At 31.5% G+C, this 16,429-nt stretch overlaps 1 protein-coding gene across 1 annotated transcript; it reads right to left on the bottom strand.

The window, feature by feature from the left end:
- Nucleotides 1–13,029: 13,029 nt before the first annotated feature.
- Nucleotides 13,030–15,062, bottom strand: LOC137811294 (probable mannitol dehydrogenase). Its single transcript, XM_068612982.1, has 5 exons — nt 14,884–15,062; nt 14,537–14,650; nt 13,779–14,292; nt 13,535–13,688; nt 13,030–13,373 (listed from the first exon to the last, which is right to left on the bottom strand). Exons 1-5 carry the CDS (start codon nt 14,970–14,972, stop codon nt 13,168–13,170), a joined length of 1,077 nt encoding a protein of 358 aa, XP_068469083.1. The 5' UTR covers nt 14,973–15,062; the 3' UTR covers nt 13,030–13,167.
- Between the last annotated feature and the right edge of the window lie 1,367 nt (nt 15,063–16,429).

Genomic DNA, 16,429 nt, shown 5'->3' on the forward strand with positions numbered 1-16,429 from the left:
GTATATGAGCAATGGTCATCCAATCTATTTCTTTAATGTGTATCATTTTTCCGCAAATCTCAATGGCAAGGTGACCAACAGATGTGAAATTTGCATTTGTATAAAATACTCTTACCAAATCCTCATAATACGGAAGATTAATTCCAAGGAAAGGTCGTAAACCTTGTCAATTCAGAAGATTTTGGAATTCAAATCCTGGACCAGCAAAAAATGGAGTATGCATCACTTTTGGTGGTAATACTGCTCTTGCGTGAAAGTTCTTTTCAAAAACCACCATTTGACGCCTGGTACTGAAGTATCTTGAATAATCAAGAACTTCTGGAATCCTCGTTGGTGGAGGAGGAACGTCAACATCTTCTGCTGGAGATTTACCCTTACGGGTTTTGTTACGTTTGTGGGATGATGATGTCATCTATAATGCAATTACTACAATAAATAACTAAACAGAAGTTAACATAATATCATAAAGCAATAGTGCAAGTTTAGAAAGCAAAATATTACATTGCTAATGAAAGTAGAAGTTCAAAAAGCAAAATATTACATGTCCAATAACTAACAAAGACAGTCAAATATTACATGTCCAGCTACTAACAAAGACAGACGAATATTAGATTAATAATTATTAAAGGTAACCCCACGCAGAGATATGAATAAATAAATAAATGTATTAACTATGTACACATAGTAAAAAATTTAATTTATTACGTAACCATTTTCTGTTTTCTTTTTAAATTACTACAATATTTATTTAATTTTTAAATAATAATATTAATAATTTACGTAAATTATGAGAAATAAATTATATATATTTTCATAACATTAAATGAAAAAAAATTATAAATATAACATTCAAAATTTGTATTTCCATTCTATAAAAATAATCATTTCTAATAAATAAATATTTTTTTAAAAAAGCATTAAATGTTAACAAAATATAACTATCTACCCATAGTATTACAAAATCGAATTTATTATGTAATCTTATTCTGTTATTTTTAATTACTACAATATTTGTTTAAATTTTTTCATAATAACATTAAGAATTTATGTAACTATGTACACCTATTATTAAAAATTCTAATTTATTATGTAATGTTTTTCTGTTTTTTTTAATTAATACAATATTTGTTTTAAAAAATAACATAAAAAAATTATATTTACATTCTGTAAAAATAATAATTTCTAAAAAATAGTCTATTCTGTAAATTTAAATCAAAAAATTTATTTATTAACCGCTTCAAAGTTTTTAAAAAAATACTATCTATACATTCATAAATTTATTTATTAACATTGAAAAATGTTAAAAAAAATCTTCAGTATATTTGATTTTTCTGTTTTTAAATTACTCCAATTCTTCTCTAATTTCAATCTATAAATTTAATTCAATTCATGTCACAAAAATAACATATTCAAATTTCATGAAATTTTTACATTAACAATTAACAATATACAATCTTAGATAATCAAATTTCCTAAACATTCACATCTAAAATTAAAAACTCATTAACAACTACTTTAAAATAATTTAAACAAATTAAATTCAAAATAAAACTAAACATCCAAACACAATTTTAAAAAAATAAACACATACCTCAAGAGAGCAGAACAAAACCACAACACAATGCAAGTCTAAGATTGATCAAACTGTGCCTGAAAAAAAAAATCATTGAAAAATTAGTTCAAAAAACATAAAATATAAATTTGGAAAATTAGAAGCATAATCGATTATCAACCCAGTGCAAAATACGACATAATCGATTATCCAAATCTTTGTGGCACATAATCGATTATGCTTCAAGTGCAAAAACGACCATAATCGATTATGGAAAATTAGAAGCATAATCGATTATCAACCCAGTGCAAAATACGACATAATCGATTATCCAAATCTTTGTGGCACATAATCGATTATGCTTCAAGTGCAAAAACGACCATAATCGATTATCTCACGATTTTTTTTACAGATAATCGATTATGTGATGAACATAATCGATTATCAACTACTTTTTTTTCTAGTGATAATCGATTAAGAGTGAAACTAAACTCACACACAGCTCACTTGAGGTCACAAACGAAGAACCAAGCGCACTCACGACCCTCTCCAAGCTCTCTATGTATGTGCTTTGTGAACAACCGAATTGTCTCTGCTCTGCTTTGTGAGGTTTCTGAGCTTCGTAAGCACATATATATTGCTCGAGCTCTTTATTACGCTCATCCACCCTCTCTCACCAACTTGCCTATGCATTCATTGAGTTTTGAATTTGGTCAAACAAATTCCTGACTTGTTGATGAATCTCATTTGCTACTGCTGAAAAGCTTGTGTTTTCACAGATGCTCATGCATGCTTCACTTACGATGCACATATGTCCAAAATGAAAGTGAGGGCACAAATGATATTTCACTCTATCCTACGTGGCACTCACTCACTCACCCTCTCCTTTCTCTTCACTTCTCAGAAGACCCTCATTTTGCCCAACTTTCTTCTCATCCTCACCCTCACCCTCACCCATCTACAAATCCAAACGGGGGTGGCACCCAACATCCGTCTGCGCCTACAGTGCCACCCCTAGAAGCAAACAAGCCCTAAGCGTAAGAAGGGATACCCTGTCAACACTTAAAATTCATACAACCCTCCAATAACTATTTACTTATATTCTTTTTTAACAAGTCAATTTTTTAAGATATTACACTAACTTAAATAAATAATTTTCGTTTTTAATTCATTATCCTATAATTAACAGAAAAAAATAGTCCTCAATTTCTCTAGTTTCTATTTATTTCTGTTAATATAATGACTACAGTGTGTATTACTACTAATATAAAAGTTTCAAATATTTTACTCTTTTATATTTTGATTTACATTTTAATAATAATAAATAATCTTTTATTAACTAGACTAATCCTTCCTTAAAAACCAGTTAAATTTATTTCTTGTCTCGTATCACATATATTATAATATCAGTATCATATATGAGATCTATTCACTGTCATCACTTTTTTTTTATCAACAAAGAATAATAAAATTAAAGAGATATTTTTTAAACTTTTTTTATCATAAAAAATAAATAAAAAACAGAACCTAATAGCTAGCATAAACATAAACCAGAGCTTCACAGCTAGCATAAACATAATTTATAGTGTGCCAGGTAACAAGCTTAAACTTTCTCATTTAAAAATAGCTAAAACAAACAAAACTTGTCCTGCACCGCAACCAACAGGACAATTGTACCAATCTGCTTAAAAAACTGCCATAACCTCTGAGATTGCTTGCACTTCTTGTATTGATATATTAAAGAATTTTGGCGGAAGCTATACGACAAATAAAAGTGAGATTTTAGTTTGTATTTGTATTGGGAAAGTTCTAGAAAGTCATTTAAACAATTTAAAATTTGATAGTCCAAAGATGATCCAAAAGTTATAAGAGTAAAAGTTGTAGTTTGAATTGTTTTCTTTGCAATAGAAGAAAAAGAAGTGACTCGTTCCATTGAAAACATTGTTGATAATAAACTTTTGTTGCAATTTGAGGGATATTGTCAATGCCAATGTGTGGCTTGTTGAAAAATGGTAGGCTGAAAGCTAATTATAACATAATTTTTTCTTAATGTCAAAGGTAGGGAGAATTCAAAAGCTTCAATCTATTGTGAAAATGATCTCAAATCTATTTTTTTACAACTTTTTTTGTTGTGGAAACATTCATAGAATGACATCATGCGTTTTACATGTATTCTGCAGAAAGTCAATGTATTGGCTTCCTCCATCTACCTCCAGGGCAACTACTTATCAGGTGGCATGATGATTAAGTGTGAATTTTTATTCTTCTAAAACACAAATTAAGAAATTATTAGTTATAGGAGGATTTGTGTAAAGGAAAATTTGTGTATAATATCTGTATTTGCGAGAATATCTTGTGCCAATGACAACTATATCACCACAGGCAAAATTAGTTTATAGTAAAAGAAAAAAACATTATTGTAAAAAAAAAAGACAAATTAAGAACCATTATTTTGGGGGTTATTTAAGTATATTGCTTATTTATAATAATAAAAGAAAAATACATTATTGTAAAAAAAAAAAGACAAATTAAGAACCATTATTTTGGGGGTTATTTAACTATATTGCTTATTTATAATAAAATGTTATTTTAGTATGTTTAATGAGATTTTAATTTTTTCAAGATTAAAAATAATTATTTATAAAAAAATTATTATTTATAAATTATATAACATTCACTACAAAAATATTATTAAATAAAAATTAATTTTAAAAATAAATAATAATTAGTCACTATATTAATTAAATTAAATACTATCTTAAAAAAATTATTGATACTTAAAGTAGTTTTTATTATTAATAAATTATAAACTATTTTTCTAAATTAGTATCTAACTACTTACATTTTAACTACTAATTAATTTCGATTTTACACTTAGATAAATAATTAGATATTTTAACTACTAATTAATTTTGATTTTACACTTAGATAAATAATTAGATATTAATTTAAAAATTAATTTAATTTTTTTATTAATAATATAATCAGAAAAATAATATATAGAAAACAAGTTGAAAGTTGATTTTGTTGGTAGCACCACCCTTCCTTAGGTATTAGCTTTGACGTTGTAATTTAAATTTTATCTATTTACTTGCTTTATGAATTTGAACTTTTCATTCATAAGAATCTTACTAAAGAAAATATTATAATGCAATTGCTCTAGATTCTAAATTTGGTACCAAAACCTTAATAACTAATTAGATACCAATTTAGAAACTATTTATCAATAATAAAAAATTTAGAAATCAATAACTTTTTAGAATCTAAAATAGTCTCTAATTTAGTCACTTAGCAACTAATTATTTTTTATCTATAAAATTAGTTTTTATTCAATGATTTTCTTATAGTGAAAGTAAAATAGTTAGTGAAACTTTTTTAACAATTTAATGTCATATTTATATACCAATAATCTATACACATCATTTAAATATATAAAAAAATATAAAAATAATAATAATAATTGACTTTCTTTTATTCAAACTTATTAAAATAATATAATTATTTTTATTATTATTTTATATATTTCTTTGAGTTAAAAACTTATATATCAAATAATATAAAATAAAATAATAATTAAAGTATGAACTTTAAATAATTAGATATGGATCATTATACTATAGAAAATAAAATAATAAAAATATAAAGAAATAAGTAGGAATAATGTGTAACTAGAGGTGAAAATACATAAATAAATAAGATCAATGCATAACTAGAGAAAAAAAGGACTAGTATGTAACTAGAGATAGCAGGCATAAATGTTGAGAGGAACCTTCAGTGCTATACAAAGACTTTAAATTGTACACAGATGAGGGTTCCATTCAAGTATCTGAGGCTAGATGTGGGTGGTAACCCAAAGAAGAAGAATAAATCTATATCATAGGTTAGGTGGGAGAATTTTTGTAAAACAAAAGAGGAGGGTGGGCTAGGATTTAAAGATATCTGAAAGTTCAATTGTGCCCTATTGGCTAAATGGAAGTGACGTTTCATGACAGAAAAGCGGGTAAAATGGAAAGATTTGTTGGTTTCAAAGTATGACAGAGATTTAAACAGCAATAGAATTCAAAGTAAGTTTCAGTCCTGGTGGTGGAGAGACTTGTCTAAGGTTTGCAATGAGGGAGGAGGTGTAGGTTGGCTTCGGGAGGCGCTAGGGTGGAAAGTAGGAGCAGGAGATAAAGCTAGATTTTGAGAGGATAGGTGGGGTGGCCACATTAACCTTAAGGCATTCTTTCCTAGATTGTACTCTTTATCTTTGAATCAAGGTCAAAAGGTGGAAGAGATAGGCATGTAGGAAGACTCAGAATGGAAGTGGAGGTTAAGGTGGAGGCGTGTGAAGTTTCCATGGGGGTCCATGATGGAGGATGAGTTGTTGAGGTACTTATCCTCAAGCAATGTGAAGGGGGAGGTAAAGGATATCTAGGTGTGGGGGAGTGAAGAGTCAAGGTTGTTTTCGGTAAAATCAGCATATGATATCTTAGCTAACCACATCAGAGGACCTCATAACGACATATTCGCGTGTCTATGGCAAACTAAAGCACTACCCAATGTGTTAACTATGACATGGAGATCTTGTTGGATAGAATCCCAACAAAAGTGTCATTGAGTAGGAGAGGGGTGTCCGTAAACACGACAACTTGTAGAATGTGTCAAGCTTCGGATGAGTCAAGTCAGCACCTGTTACTAGAGTGCATGTATGCACAAAGAGTTTGATCATTATGCTTCAAATGGATTGACATTCTGTATGTTAAACACAATGTATGGAGGTGTCACTTTGAGAATTTTTATCTGGTGCAAGTTAGTAACAAACAAAACTTGGTGTGAAGAGGAATTTGGACAACTATTGTAAGGAGGATTTAGAAACAAAGAAACAATGTTGTTTTCAAGCAAGGAGTGGTTGATTAGAAGAGATTTTTCAGATGGCACAACTAAAATCATGGTTATGGATGAAAGATAGGATAAACTTCTTTAATTACTTCTTCGTGGATTGGTTCTTGAATTCGCTGTTGTGTATTAGGAGCTATAGGTATTAGGTAATTCAACAAGGGCAAGGGAAGGTGTCAACGGCTAAGAGAAGGTGAATTCAGATGAGTGGAAGCATGATAGCATTAGTCTTGTCTTTACATGATCATGTTGGAGATCCCACATCGACTAGAGATTAAGAAATTTCATTGTATATAAGTGAATGCAAACCTCATTTCATGAGTTGGTTTTATGGGGTTGAGTTAGGCTCAAAGTCCACCTCATAATAGATCAAAGGCTAAGAAATGCTTTTGTAGTATCTAAAGTTACCACGAGAACCAAAGGAAAACAGAGGTATAAATCACCTCTGTTATGGTAAGGATGCAGTTTGACAGATAGGACTGGTAGTGGAATTATTAAGAGGGAGTTGCAGTTGGAAAGCAGAGGTATAAATCACCTCTGTTATATGCCAGTTTTGATGAGATGGCAATCACAGTAGTGAGCTGTCCCAGAATCAGTGCAACGTTTGTCCATTTATCAGTTTTAAGCCTTGAAGCAGAATAACCTTTGGAGTCCCTTTATTAGTCTTGTTGACATTACTATTTAGCATCTGTGTCTGATTTATGTGCCAAGGGGCTAATGAAGCAGGTTCGGTTGCATTGGCTGAGGTAGCAGGAGGCAAAGGCTGCTGGTTTTGAATGAAGTTGGTGCAAAATACACACAAGAAAGGAGAAGAATAGGACTTGACCAAAATACTGTTGTGGTGGACTTAGTGATATAGCTTATCACCACCAACCATAACCAGAACCAGGTGTAACCTTGGGGGCCCAAGCACAGAGTTCTTCAAGGAAAAGATACAAGTGCACTTTAAGTCTTCAAGGATGGAGAATGGATTGGTGCTGAACCAATTCTTTATGCTTGTGTGGTTAACTTTGGATTGATGATGCAGATCAATTACATATGAAGAGTTCTTGAAAACATCATGACTAGGGGTGCTGACATCGAACATCAAGCACGGGATGGGTTTTTGTAGTAGCTGCTGGATGGAATTATGTAGTAGATCCAATCAGTGTAGAAATTCTGATGTTGTGGATGGTCCAATGTGCGGCTGGTTGATGTAAGGGAAGAGTCAAACAACTGATGTGGTTGAAGATCACATTGTAGGCAGGGCGCTTACGCAGAAGAAAGTGATGTAAGTGATGTAGTAGTATGGGTGTGCAGATCCAATGCAGCATGTAGCTGCTGCGGAATTTATTCCAGCACCTAAGGCTAATTGAAATCAATGTTTTCTGGATCTGCAATGCTGGTGCAGTAGTTTACAAAGAGGGTGCTTACTTGGTTTGGCTTTGTGATGAGTATATGTTTCTTTATATGCCACACCGATCTTCAAGTAGCACAGGCTAAGTCTAGGTAGGGGACATGTTATACTTTATAGTGGGTTTAAGACATCTAGTTTGTTTTTTTGTAAGATTGAATTGTATCCTAAGAAGTTTCGGAAGATTTTTGTGGTCTATGCATATGGATTTAGACATATATGAAGTGTCTCTTTTATTTATATAATTTTTTGTTGATAAAAAACAATATAATTATAAATAAAAATGACAAATGTATAACTGAATATAAATAAATATAAAAAGTGTGTAATTAGAGATAAATAAATAAATAAATAAGACGGATAAATAAATTAAATTAAAAAATAGAATCAATGCAAGGATAACAGAATATAAATAAAAAAAAATAGGACACTAACTACAAATAAATAAAATAAATAATTATGATCAATACGTAATTAGAGAAGAATAAACTAAATAAGTAAGAAAAGGTGTAACTAGAGATAAAAATATATAAATAAATAAATAGAACCCATGTATAATTGAAAAAAAAAATAAAACTAATACATATTAAACATAATAAAGATAAATAAAATAAAATACAAAAATAATAAAGATTTATAAAATACAAATAAATTTATTAAATATAATATAAAAAAAACTTATACTCAGTTTCCTTACCTTTAACTGGAGAGATATACTAGAAAACTCTATGTGTGGAGATTTAAAATCTCTATACTCTTTTTTTTTCTTGTAACTTTATCTTTCCTTCCCCCTCTTTTGTTATTATAAATCAAATTTAATTTAATTTTATTATTTTTAAAAAGAAATGATAACTTTTATTTAGTATAAAGCTTCCGTATTATCTTTTATATTTTATTTATTTATTTATTTGTTTTATTCCTTCTTATCCATAAGAAGGTTATTTTAGATAATTATTTTTAATAATTAAATATTATATTTTTCTTAATTAATTAATTATTTTATTTTTTTAGTCATAATATTTTTTTAAAAACTTTTTAATTTATATTTTAATATTCAAACTTTATCAAGACAGAATATGATATATATATATATATATATATGAATTTAATCATAAAAGTTTTAAAAGTTTAACTTTTATTTAAAATTAAGAATAAAATAATTAATATAATTATATAAAAACAGGATGTCACAAAAACTCCATACAACTTGAGAATGCTTGGATACTTTTCTAGACATAGTAATAACTTCAACATAGAAATATTCTCTATCTTTTTGCAAAGAATTTTTTTGTTAATACTAATGAATAGGAAAAAACATATATTTAACACTGTTTATAATAATATAATAATATTTTTAAATTAAAAAATAGAATGAAAATAATAAAATATTAATTTATTAAAATGGGAAGTGTGTGTTTTTATTGTTGAGAGTATTAATATATTAGCAACTTTTGCAAAATAAGGTTCGTGTTATGTGCTCTGAGTTGACTATATTTGAAGTGTCCTCGTATGTAAAGAAGAAAAGCATATTTGTAGGATGGATAGGCTTAACTGATTTTATTAGTACTCATAACTTCTTGTTCCAATCAAATCTTTATGGGCTATGTGTCAAGTGAGATGATTCATTGACCTATTTTTGTTCCACCAAATTCCATTTTAATACTTTAGTAGCCTAAATGATGGATCAGAAAGCGTGAGAAAAGTCATAGCAAACGCACAAAAAATGGCGATATTTGTTTATAGGTTGCGGAGTCCATATAAAAAAAATAGGTTTTAGGTGTGTGATAGTTCATATAATTAGCCGTATTGCATCATTGGAATTCATTCCAAAAGCACGGATAACTTTCTCTTTCCCAATTGTTGTCCATTCGTTTGAAAAAAGGTGATAAGTAAAGTCATCAACGTTAGACAATTGACTTTTCTTGAAGGAAGGGGTCTATTGGATATTACGCTAGTGGCTAATGAAGTTCTAGAATATATGAAGGGAAGGAATATGATGTGTGTCTTTTTTAAGGTGGATTTTGAAAAGGCTTACGACTCTGTTAGTTGGGAGTTTTTATTGTATATGTTAGACATGGTTGGATTTTGCGCTAAGTGGATTAAGTCGGTGTGGTGTTGTTTAGAGTCTGCTTCAGTATCGTTCTTGTGAATGGTAGTCAGACTAAAGAGTTTTCAGGGGCTTCGTCAGGGGGACCCGTTGGCGTCTTTTTTATTCCTGGGCAGGAGTGTCTAGGATGACAGTTGAGAATAATTTGATTGATAGTTTGGAGATTGGTAGGAAGAAAGTGGAGGTAAACATGTTACAATACGCAGATGATACACTGTTCCTTTGTGAAGCAAATACTAAAAGCGTTTTTAATATTAAGGCAGCTTTGACTTGTTTCGAGCTTTGTTCGGGGCTGAAGGTGAATTTTTTGAAGAGTCGGATTGGTGGGTTGGGACTTGACCAGTCAACGGTCCAGAAATTTGCGGCGATTCTAAATTTTAATGTTATGGAAACCCCATTCATGTACTTGGGTATGTTGGTCGGCGGATGCCATAAGAGAGAAAGGTTTTGGGGCGGGGTGATTGATAGACTAAACAGGTGGAAAGGTAGGTTTTTTTTTACAGGGAGGATTTGTTTAATTAAGTATATTCTCTCTTCTATTCCGTTATTCTATTTGTCATTATTCAATATGCCATATGTGGTGGCTAATGAGATTATGAAGATCCAAAGGAATTTTATTTAGGGGTGGGGGAGTTATGGGAGAAAGATTGTATGGGCTTCTTGGAATAAGGTTTGCGAACCCCGCGAGGTTGGTGGTCTCGAGATTTTAGACTTAAAGGCGTTCAACAAGGCTTTCTTAGGGAAATGAATTAGGCGGTTGGGGATGGATAAGGGAGGTTTGTGGAAGGAGGTTTTGGTTTCTAAGTATGGTGACTGGAGAAGTCTCCAAGAAGGTTCAAATATTAGTAGGTTTTCTCTCTGGTGGAAAGGAGGTGTGGAGGTTGGAGGGTTGAGGGAGAAATTTTGAAGACGCTTTCTCGTGGAAGATAAGAAATGGAGAGGGAATTTCTTTTTGGGAGGATAATTGGGCGGGTTGTGGGGCGTTAAAGAGTGTTAACCCGAGACTCTTTTCCCTAAGCTCCCTCAAAGACGCTAAGATGTCAGAGCTTGGGGTTTGGAGTAATGGTGTTTGGGTTTGGAAGATTACTTGGAGAAGGTGTCTCTTCGACTGGGAGAAGTCTGTGGATAACCTTTTTGTCCAGGCCTTTGATAAGTGCCTAATTTCAGTAATATTTCATATTAAAATATAGGCACTTATGAGGATTTATTACTAATTTACATATAAAATAATCTCTAATTTATGAATTAATACCTTTTTACATTTTTATGAGCTTTATTTGAATAAGAGCATTTTATTTCCAAATTTGGTGTTAATTGCAGATTTCTAGGAAAGATTGAAGATTTGGAATAAAGGAGAATAATTTGAGCTAAAAAGATAAAGTCGGAAGGTCCCAAAATGGAAAAAGATGCAAAGAAAGATTGGGTCTTTTTTATGTTTTATCATTTAGCCCATTAGCGCGACACAGGAAACAACCTAACCCTAGAAAACTAGGATAAATAGAGGGGTAAAGGCTCAACCCTAGGGTGACAGATTGAGAGGAAAACACCATAGAGTGAATTGTAACCCAATTGGGAGAATGGAAGGTGCTAAAAGTATGCGTAGCTAATTCTACCCTTTGGGATTGGGAGTTTTTCTGCTCAAACTCTTATGTATTGAGGTGATATCTTATATATTAATATTCAGTTCTTGATTGATTATTGGTATTGTTGTTTTACTTTTAACTTTCCGTGACAAATTGATAATCTTAAATCTGACTGAGAGGTATTTTTAGGATTTGGCATCAATACTTAGCATATTTGAGTGCTAGCGATAGACTTGAAATGTTAATTGCCATTAACGTCTGAGTGTGATTCTAAGTTGTTTTTATAAATATGCGAGGGATCGATATTTAGGAAACATTCTTAAGGATTTTATATGCGAGAGATCGATATAAATGAATTTTCTACGGGCATCAATTTCAATAAAAAAAAACTCAATATTAACATGCTAATCAAAATACATGAGAGTGGGAGAGATGAAACCTCATCCCTATTTTTCCAATTGAAGCAACTAATTCTTTGTTTGTTTTCTTATTGATCAGTGCCAAACACAATCACTTCTAAACTCTTTTTATTGTTATGTTGGTATACTTAGCGAATATTGTACTTGATAATTTATTGTTCCTTGTGGGATCGATATCCGTCCTTAGGGACAATTATTACTGCTGACAAACGCGGTGCATTTGCCGTAAAAAGTCATCAGCCTTTCAAGAGAGCGTTGTCCTGTATTGGGATAGGAAGATGGGTGGGTTTGGAAGGATGGGGAGCTCAATGTATACGGTTAAATCGACTTATAACTGTATAAGGAGGTTTGTTGAGGAGGAGATTGTACCAATGTATAAAAAAATTTGGAGGTGTAAAGTCACACCATTGTCGCTTGTCTCTGCTTGGAGGATGCTGGAAAATAAAATTGTCACCAAGGTCAATTTAGGAAAGCGAGGGTTGAAAGTCTCTTGTGTTGTTTTTGTGAGGTGGAGGAGGAATCTTGTCGTCACTTGTTTTTTGAGTGTAGAATAGTCTGGAAAGTATGGTGTTAGTGTTTTGCTTAGTTTGGTGTGTCGTTAGTGTTTCACATCAAACCTTTGCTAAATTTTCATCAATTTAGGATGAGTAATGCTTCTGCCACGGTAAATGAAGTCTGAGGAACGATTTGGATTACAGTAGTTAGTGAGGTTTGGAAGCACAGGAACAACGTTATTTTCAAAGGGGAGTGGCCGATAATGTGGAATTGTTTGTTGTGATTCAATTAAAGGTTTGGTCTTGGCTTTCTTTCAAGCTAAGCTTTACTCGCTTCTCTTATTCTGATTGGTGTCTTGACCATTTCATTTGCATGAGGATGGTTTGATTGCGTGTTCGGTTTTGGGTCTAGAGTTGGTGGACGGTGTATGAGGTTTTTGTAGGAGTTTTTATGTTGTATGTTGAAGGATAGGTATCTTTATATATAAGGGTTGAACCAATTTGAAGTGGTTCACATTCCGACCCTTTCCGTCTTGTATTCTCTTTCAAATTCTATATTATTTTGCCTATAAAAATGACATTTCAATTCTGAAACATGGCAAATAAACCAAAAACAACGCTAATGTTTCTGTGAAGTTGCAACTGCTCGAACAAAAGTACAAAACACAAATAGGAAACTTCTTGAAAAATGGTAAGCTAACTGCTATGTCACATTTTCACAGAAATGTGACTCGCGAAAATTCAAGAGCTTGGTTTTAGTGTGTTTCCGATATCAATCACAAATCTATATTTTACGTCTGCTTTGAGGAGACGCTCCATTGCAGTGTTGACATAATCAATAGGAATGATCTCAATGTCTGGTTTTACATTGTGTAACACAGCAAAGTCCATTATCTCTTGGGTCTCCTTCATCCCTCCTATCTTACTCCCAGCCACTATCTTTCTCCCTGTCAATAGTTTTAAATACTTGTTAGCATCAAAATGATGTATTAAATTTTTATGCATGCATCTGAAGTTTGCACTAAACAACATATCCTTTTTGTAGAATCACATGTTTTCGTGCTCTGCATCCATGGGAAATATAATATATAAATTTTCATATGCTTACCTAAAATTAGTGAAATAATAGAAAGCTCCAAAGGTTTCTCTGGTGCACCCACAGCTACAAGCTTTCCATGAGACTTAAGCAAACCAATGAGAGGTAAGAGAGGATGAACGGCAGAAACCGTATCAATAATACCATCCAAAGTACCATTTGCAGCCTGAAAAGTAATCAACACTAGTTAATTGAGAGAGAGAGACATGTGTTTTTTAGTACAGTTCATATTAGTGCATGGCCTAATAATATGTACCTGCATCTGATCTGGGTCACGGCTTATGATAAAGGAGTCAGCTCCTAGATGTTGCATTGCTTCTTTCTTTTTGTTGGGTGATGTACTTATTACCGTGACCTTAGCCCCAAAAGCTTTGGCAAACTTCACAGCCATATGGCCAAGTCCACCGAGACCAACCACACCCACATTTAGACCAGGCTTATCAAGTGCAAAATATCTGAGAGGGCTAAACACTGTGATCCCTGCACATAGGAGAGGTGCAGCAGCTTCAAGTGGTAAGCCATCAGGAATGCGAATCACAAAATGTTCATCCACAACCATTGAGTCAGAGAAGCCTCCATATGTGATGGTGCCATCTCTATATTTGGCACTATATGTGAGAGTGTATTGTGGACAATAATTCTCAAGATTGTCAACACAGTTTAGGCAGGTGTGACAGGAATCAACCATGCATCCTACTCCCACCTTGTCTCCAACTTTGAACTTTACCACTTTACTTCCCACCTCTGTCACCACACCAGCTATCTCGTGCCTGAAATATATTTAGCACTAATTAGAATCAAATTAAATTTGTCCTTTAATACTACAGTTCAATGTTCGTAAGAGTAGCCTGGTGGCTAGTGAACCATCTAAGTAGTTCATTCTGCTTCACATCAAGAATTTCTACTGTTCTTAGATAGTAAATAGAAAAACCAAAACTGTTTTTTCTTTTATCGTACAGGTATCACCCTGATATAGAACTAAAACAATAATTGGTATTAAAGTATGATGTATACCCTGGGACTAATGGATAGGTGGAAGTGCCCCATTCGTTCTTGGCAAAGTGAAGGTCCGAGTGGCATATTCCACAGTACAACACTTTGAATGCCACATCTTTTTCACCTGTTTCTCTGATAAACATTCAGAAAGCAAAACTGAATTAATTGGGTGCAAGTAAACTTTGTTCTTAACAATTTTTTTAGTCAGTATCAATGTGTTTTTAGTATATATAATATATATGTAGTTTTCAATTATAAATACGTAGTATGGATCTGGAAAGATCAGATAACTCGTTTCATCATAATGTTGTTCATATTTTGTTGTTTTGAAAGGTGGTCTAATAAATAATTGAAAAGGGATGAACCTTCTGGAGAAATGGAAAGGTGTGAGAAGGCCAGAAGGGTCCCTAGCTGCCCATCCGAATGCTTTCCTTGGATGCTCAGTTTCTGCCATTTCAATCTGTTAAAATATTTGGATGATAAAAGAAAACCAAAATAGACTTTTTAAGGAAGAGAATGTGGAAGCGTGTCTTTGTCTTTGGGTAAGACTGCAGTTGAGAGAAAGAGGAATTTATAAGTGGGAAGGGAATTGTAGAGGGTTAGATTGACGTCTTTGGTGACGTCTTTCACGTCTCAGGTGACAATGTTGCTTACTTCAGAATGCATTTCTTAGTACAAAAATTATACTTTTACATTCACCCAGAAAAGTAATTCAATTGAGAACTACTTTAATAATAATAATATAGAATGCAGAGAATTCATTGAACATGACTGTCGGATCAACTAGTGAAGTCAAAATTTTGATTAGATTTTTGAACATGATTGATATTTAGTCATCATTTCATCCTCCCAAACGCATTTTCTTATACTTTAATGATATATAATACAGAGAATTCATTGAACATGATTGTTAGATCAACTATTCAAGTCAAAATTTGATAAGATTTTTGAACATGATGATGGATGTTAGTGGTCATCATTCGATCCTCCATTCAATTCAAGAGTGAAAGTGTTAGATCCTCCTGAAGAGTTCATATAGTAAAGAGTTCATATAGGGGCCTAAAGTCATTTAGGCTATCTTTGAATTGGGGAGGGGATTTGAGGGAGTGAATTTGAGATTATTTGAAGAGAAAGTGTGAAGAAAGTGAGGTTGTTTGGATTAAGGTAAATATAGTGGAAAGTGTAGAGAAAGTTTATGAAAGTTTGTGAGTGATATGATGGATGTGATTAGAAATGTATTTTTTTTAATTAAAAATATGTAAATTTACAAATTTATCCTTGAATTTGAAAATTATTGAAAATTAATTTGTTTTATTTTTTTAAAATTATAATTATTTTTTAATTAAAATATTATATTATTTTTTAATAATTATTAATTTCTATTTTTATTTTTATTTTTTAGGTTTAAATTTTAATTTTAATTTACATAAACATTATTATAATTTGAGATTAAAATAAAAAGGGTAATAAAGTAAATTACAAATAACTAATTATATTTATACATATATATTCATCTTTCCTTACAAATCCGTTCTTAGTTACGAAGAAAGTTTGAGAGTGAAAAGTGTTCTCGATTTTCGTGTTTTATCTATTTTATTCTTTCGGTAACCGTGCTTTCTTCGTGCACAGTAAATGCTCTCCTTTCATTGCATGGAAACAAACATAGCAGTGTTTGAATTTAGGAGTAAAATTGTGAGGATTTAAGAAGAAAGTATGAGAAAAGTTTATGTATTTGGGTTTAGGTATTTTAGAATAAATGTGTGAAAAAAGTTTATTAAACTGTGTGAGGTTGTTAGGATATTTAAAATTATTTTTAAAAATGTAAAGTATAAGTTTAAAAATTTACTATTATCTTTAAAAATATTTAAATAATGAAATATAAAGTATTTTGTGTAGACTTGATTTAATTAA

The sequence above is a fragment of the Phaseolus vulgaris genome, chromosome 2, assembly GCF_000499845.2.
Source record: "Phaseolus vulgaris cultivar G19833 chromosome 2, P. vulgaris v2.0, whole genome shotgun sequence".
Classification (NCBI taxonomy): Eukaryota; Viridiplantae; Streptophyta; class Magnoliopsida; order Fabales; family Fabaceae; genus Phaseolus; species Phaseolus vulgaris.

Excerpts from the sequence above, each read along its gene's own strand:
- LOC137811294 (XM_068612982.1), bottom strand. The coding sequence starts at position 14,972 with ATGGCAGAAACTGAGCATCCAAGGAAAGCATTCGGATGGGCAGCTAGG. Across the intron at positions 14,293-14,536 it reads ACCTATCCATTAGTCCCAGG|GCACGAGATAGCTGGTGTGG; the intron begins GTATACATCATA and ends AATATATTTCAG. Across the intron at positions 13,689-13,778 it reads GTGACCCAGATCAGATGCAG|GCTGCAAATGGTACTTTGGA; the intron begins GTACATATTATT and ends ATTACTTTTCAG.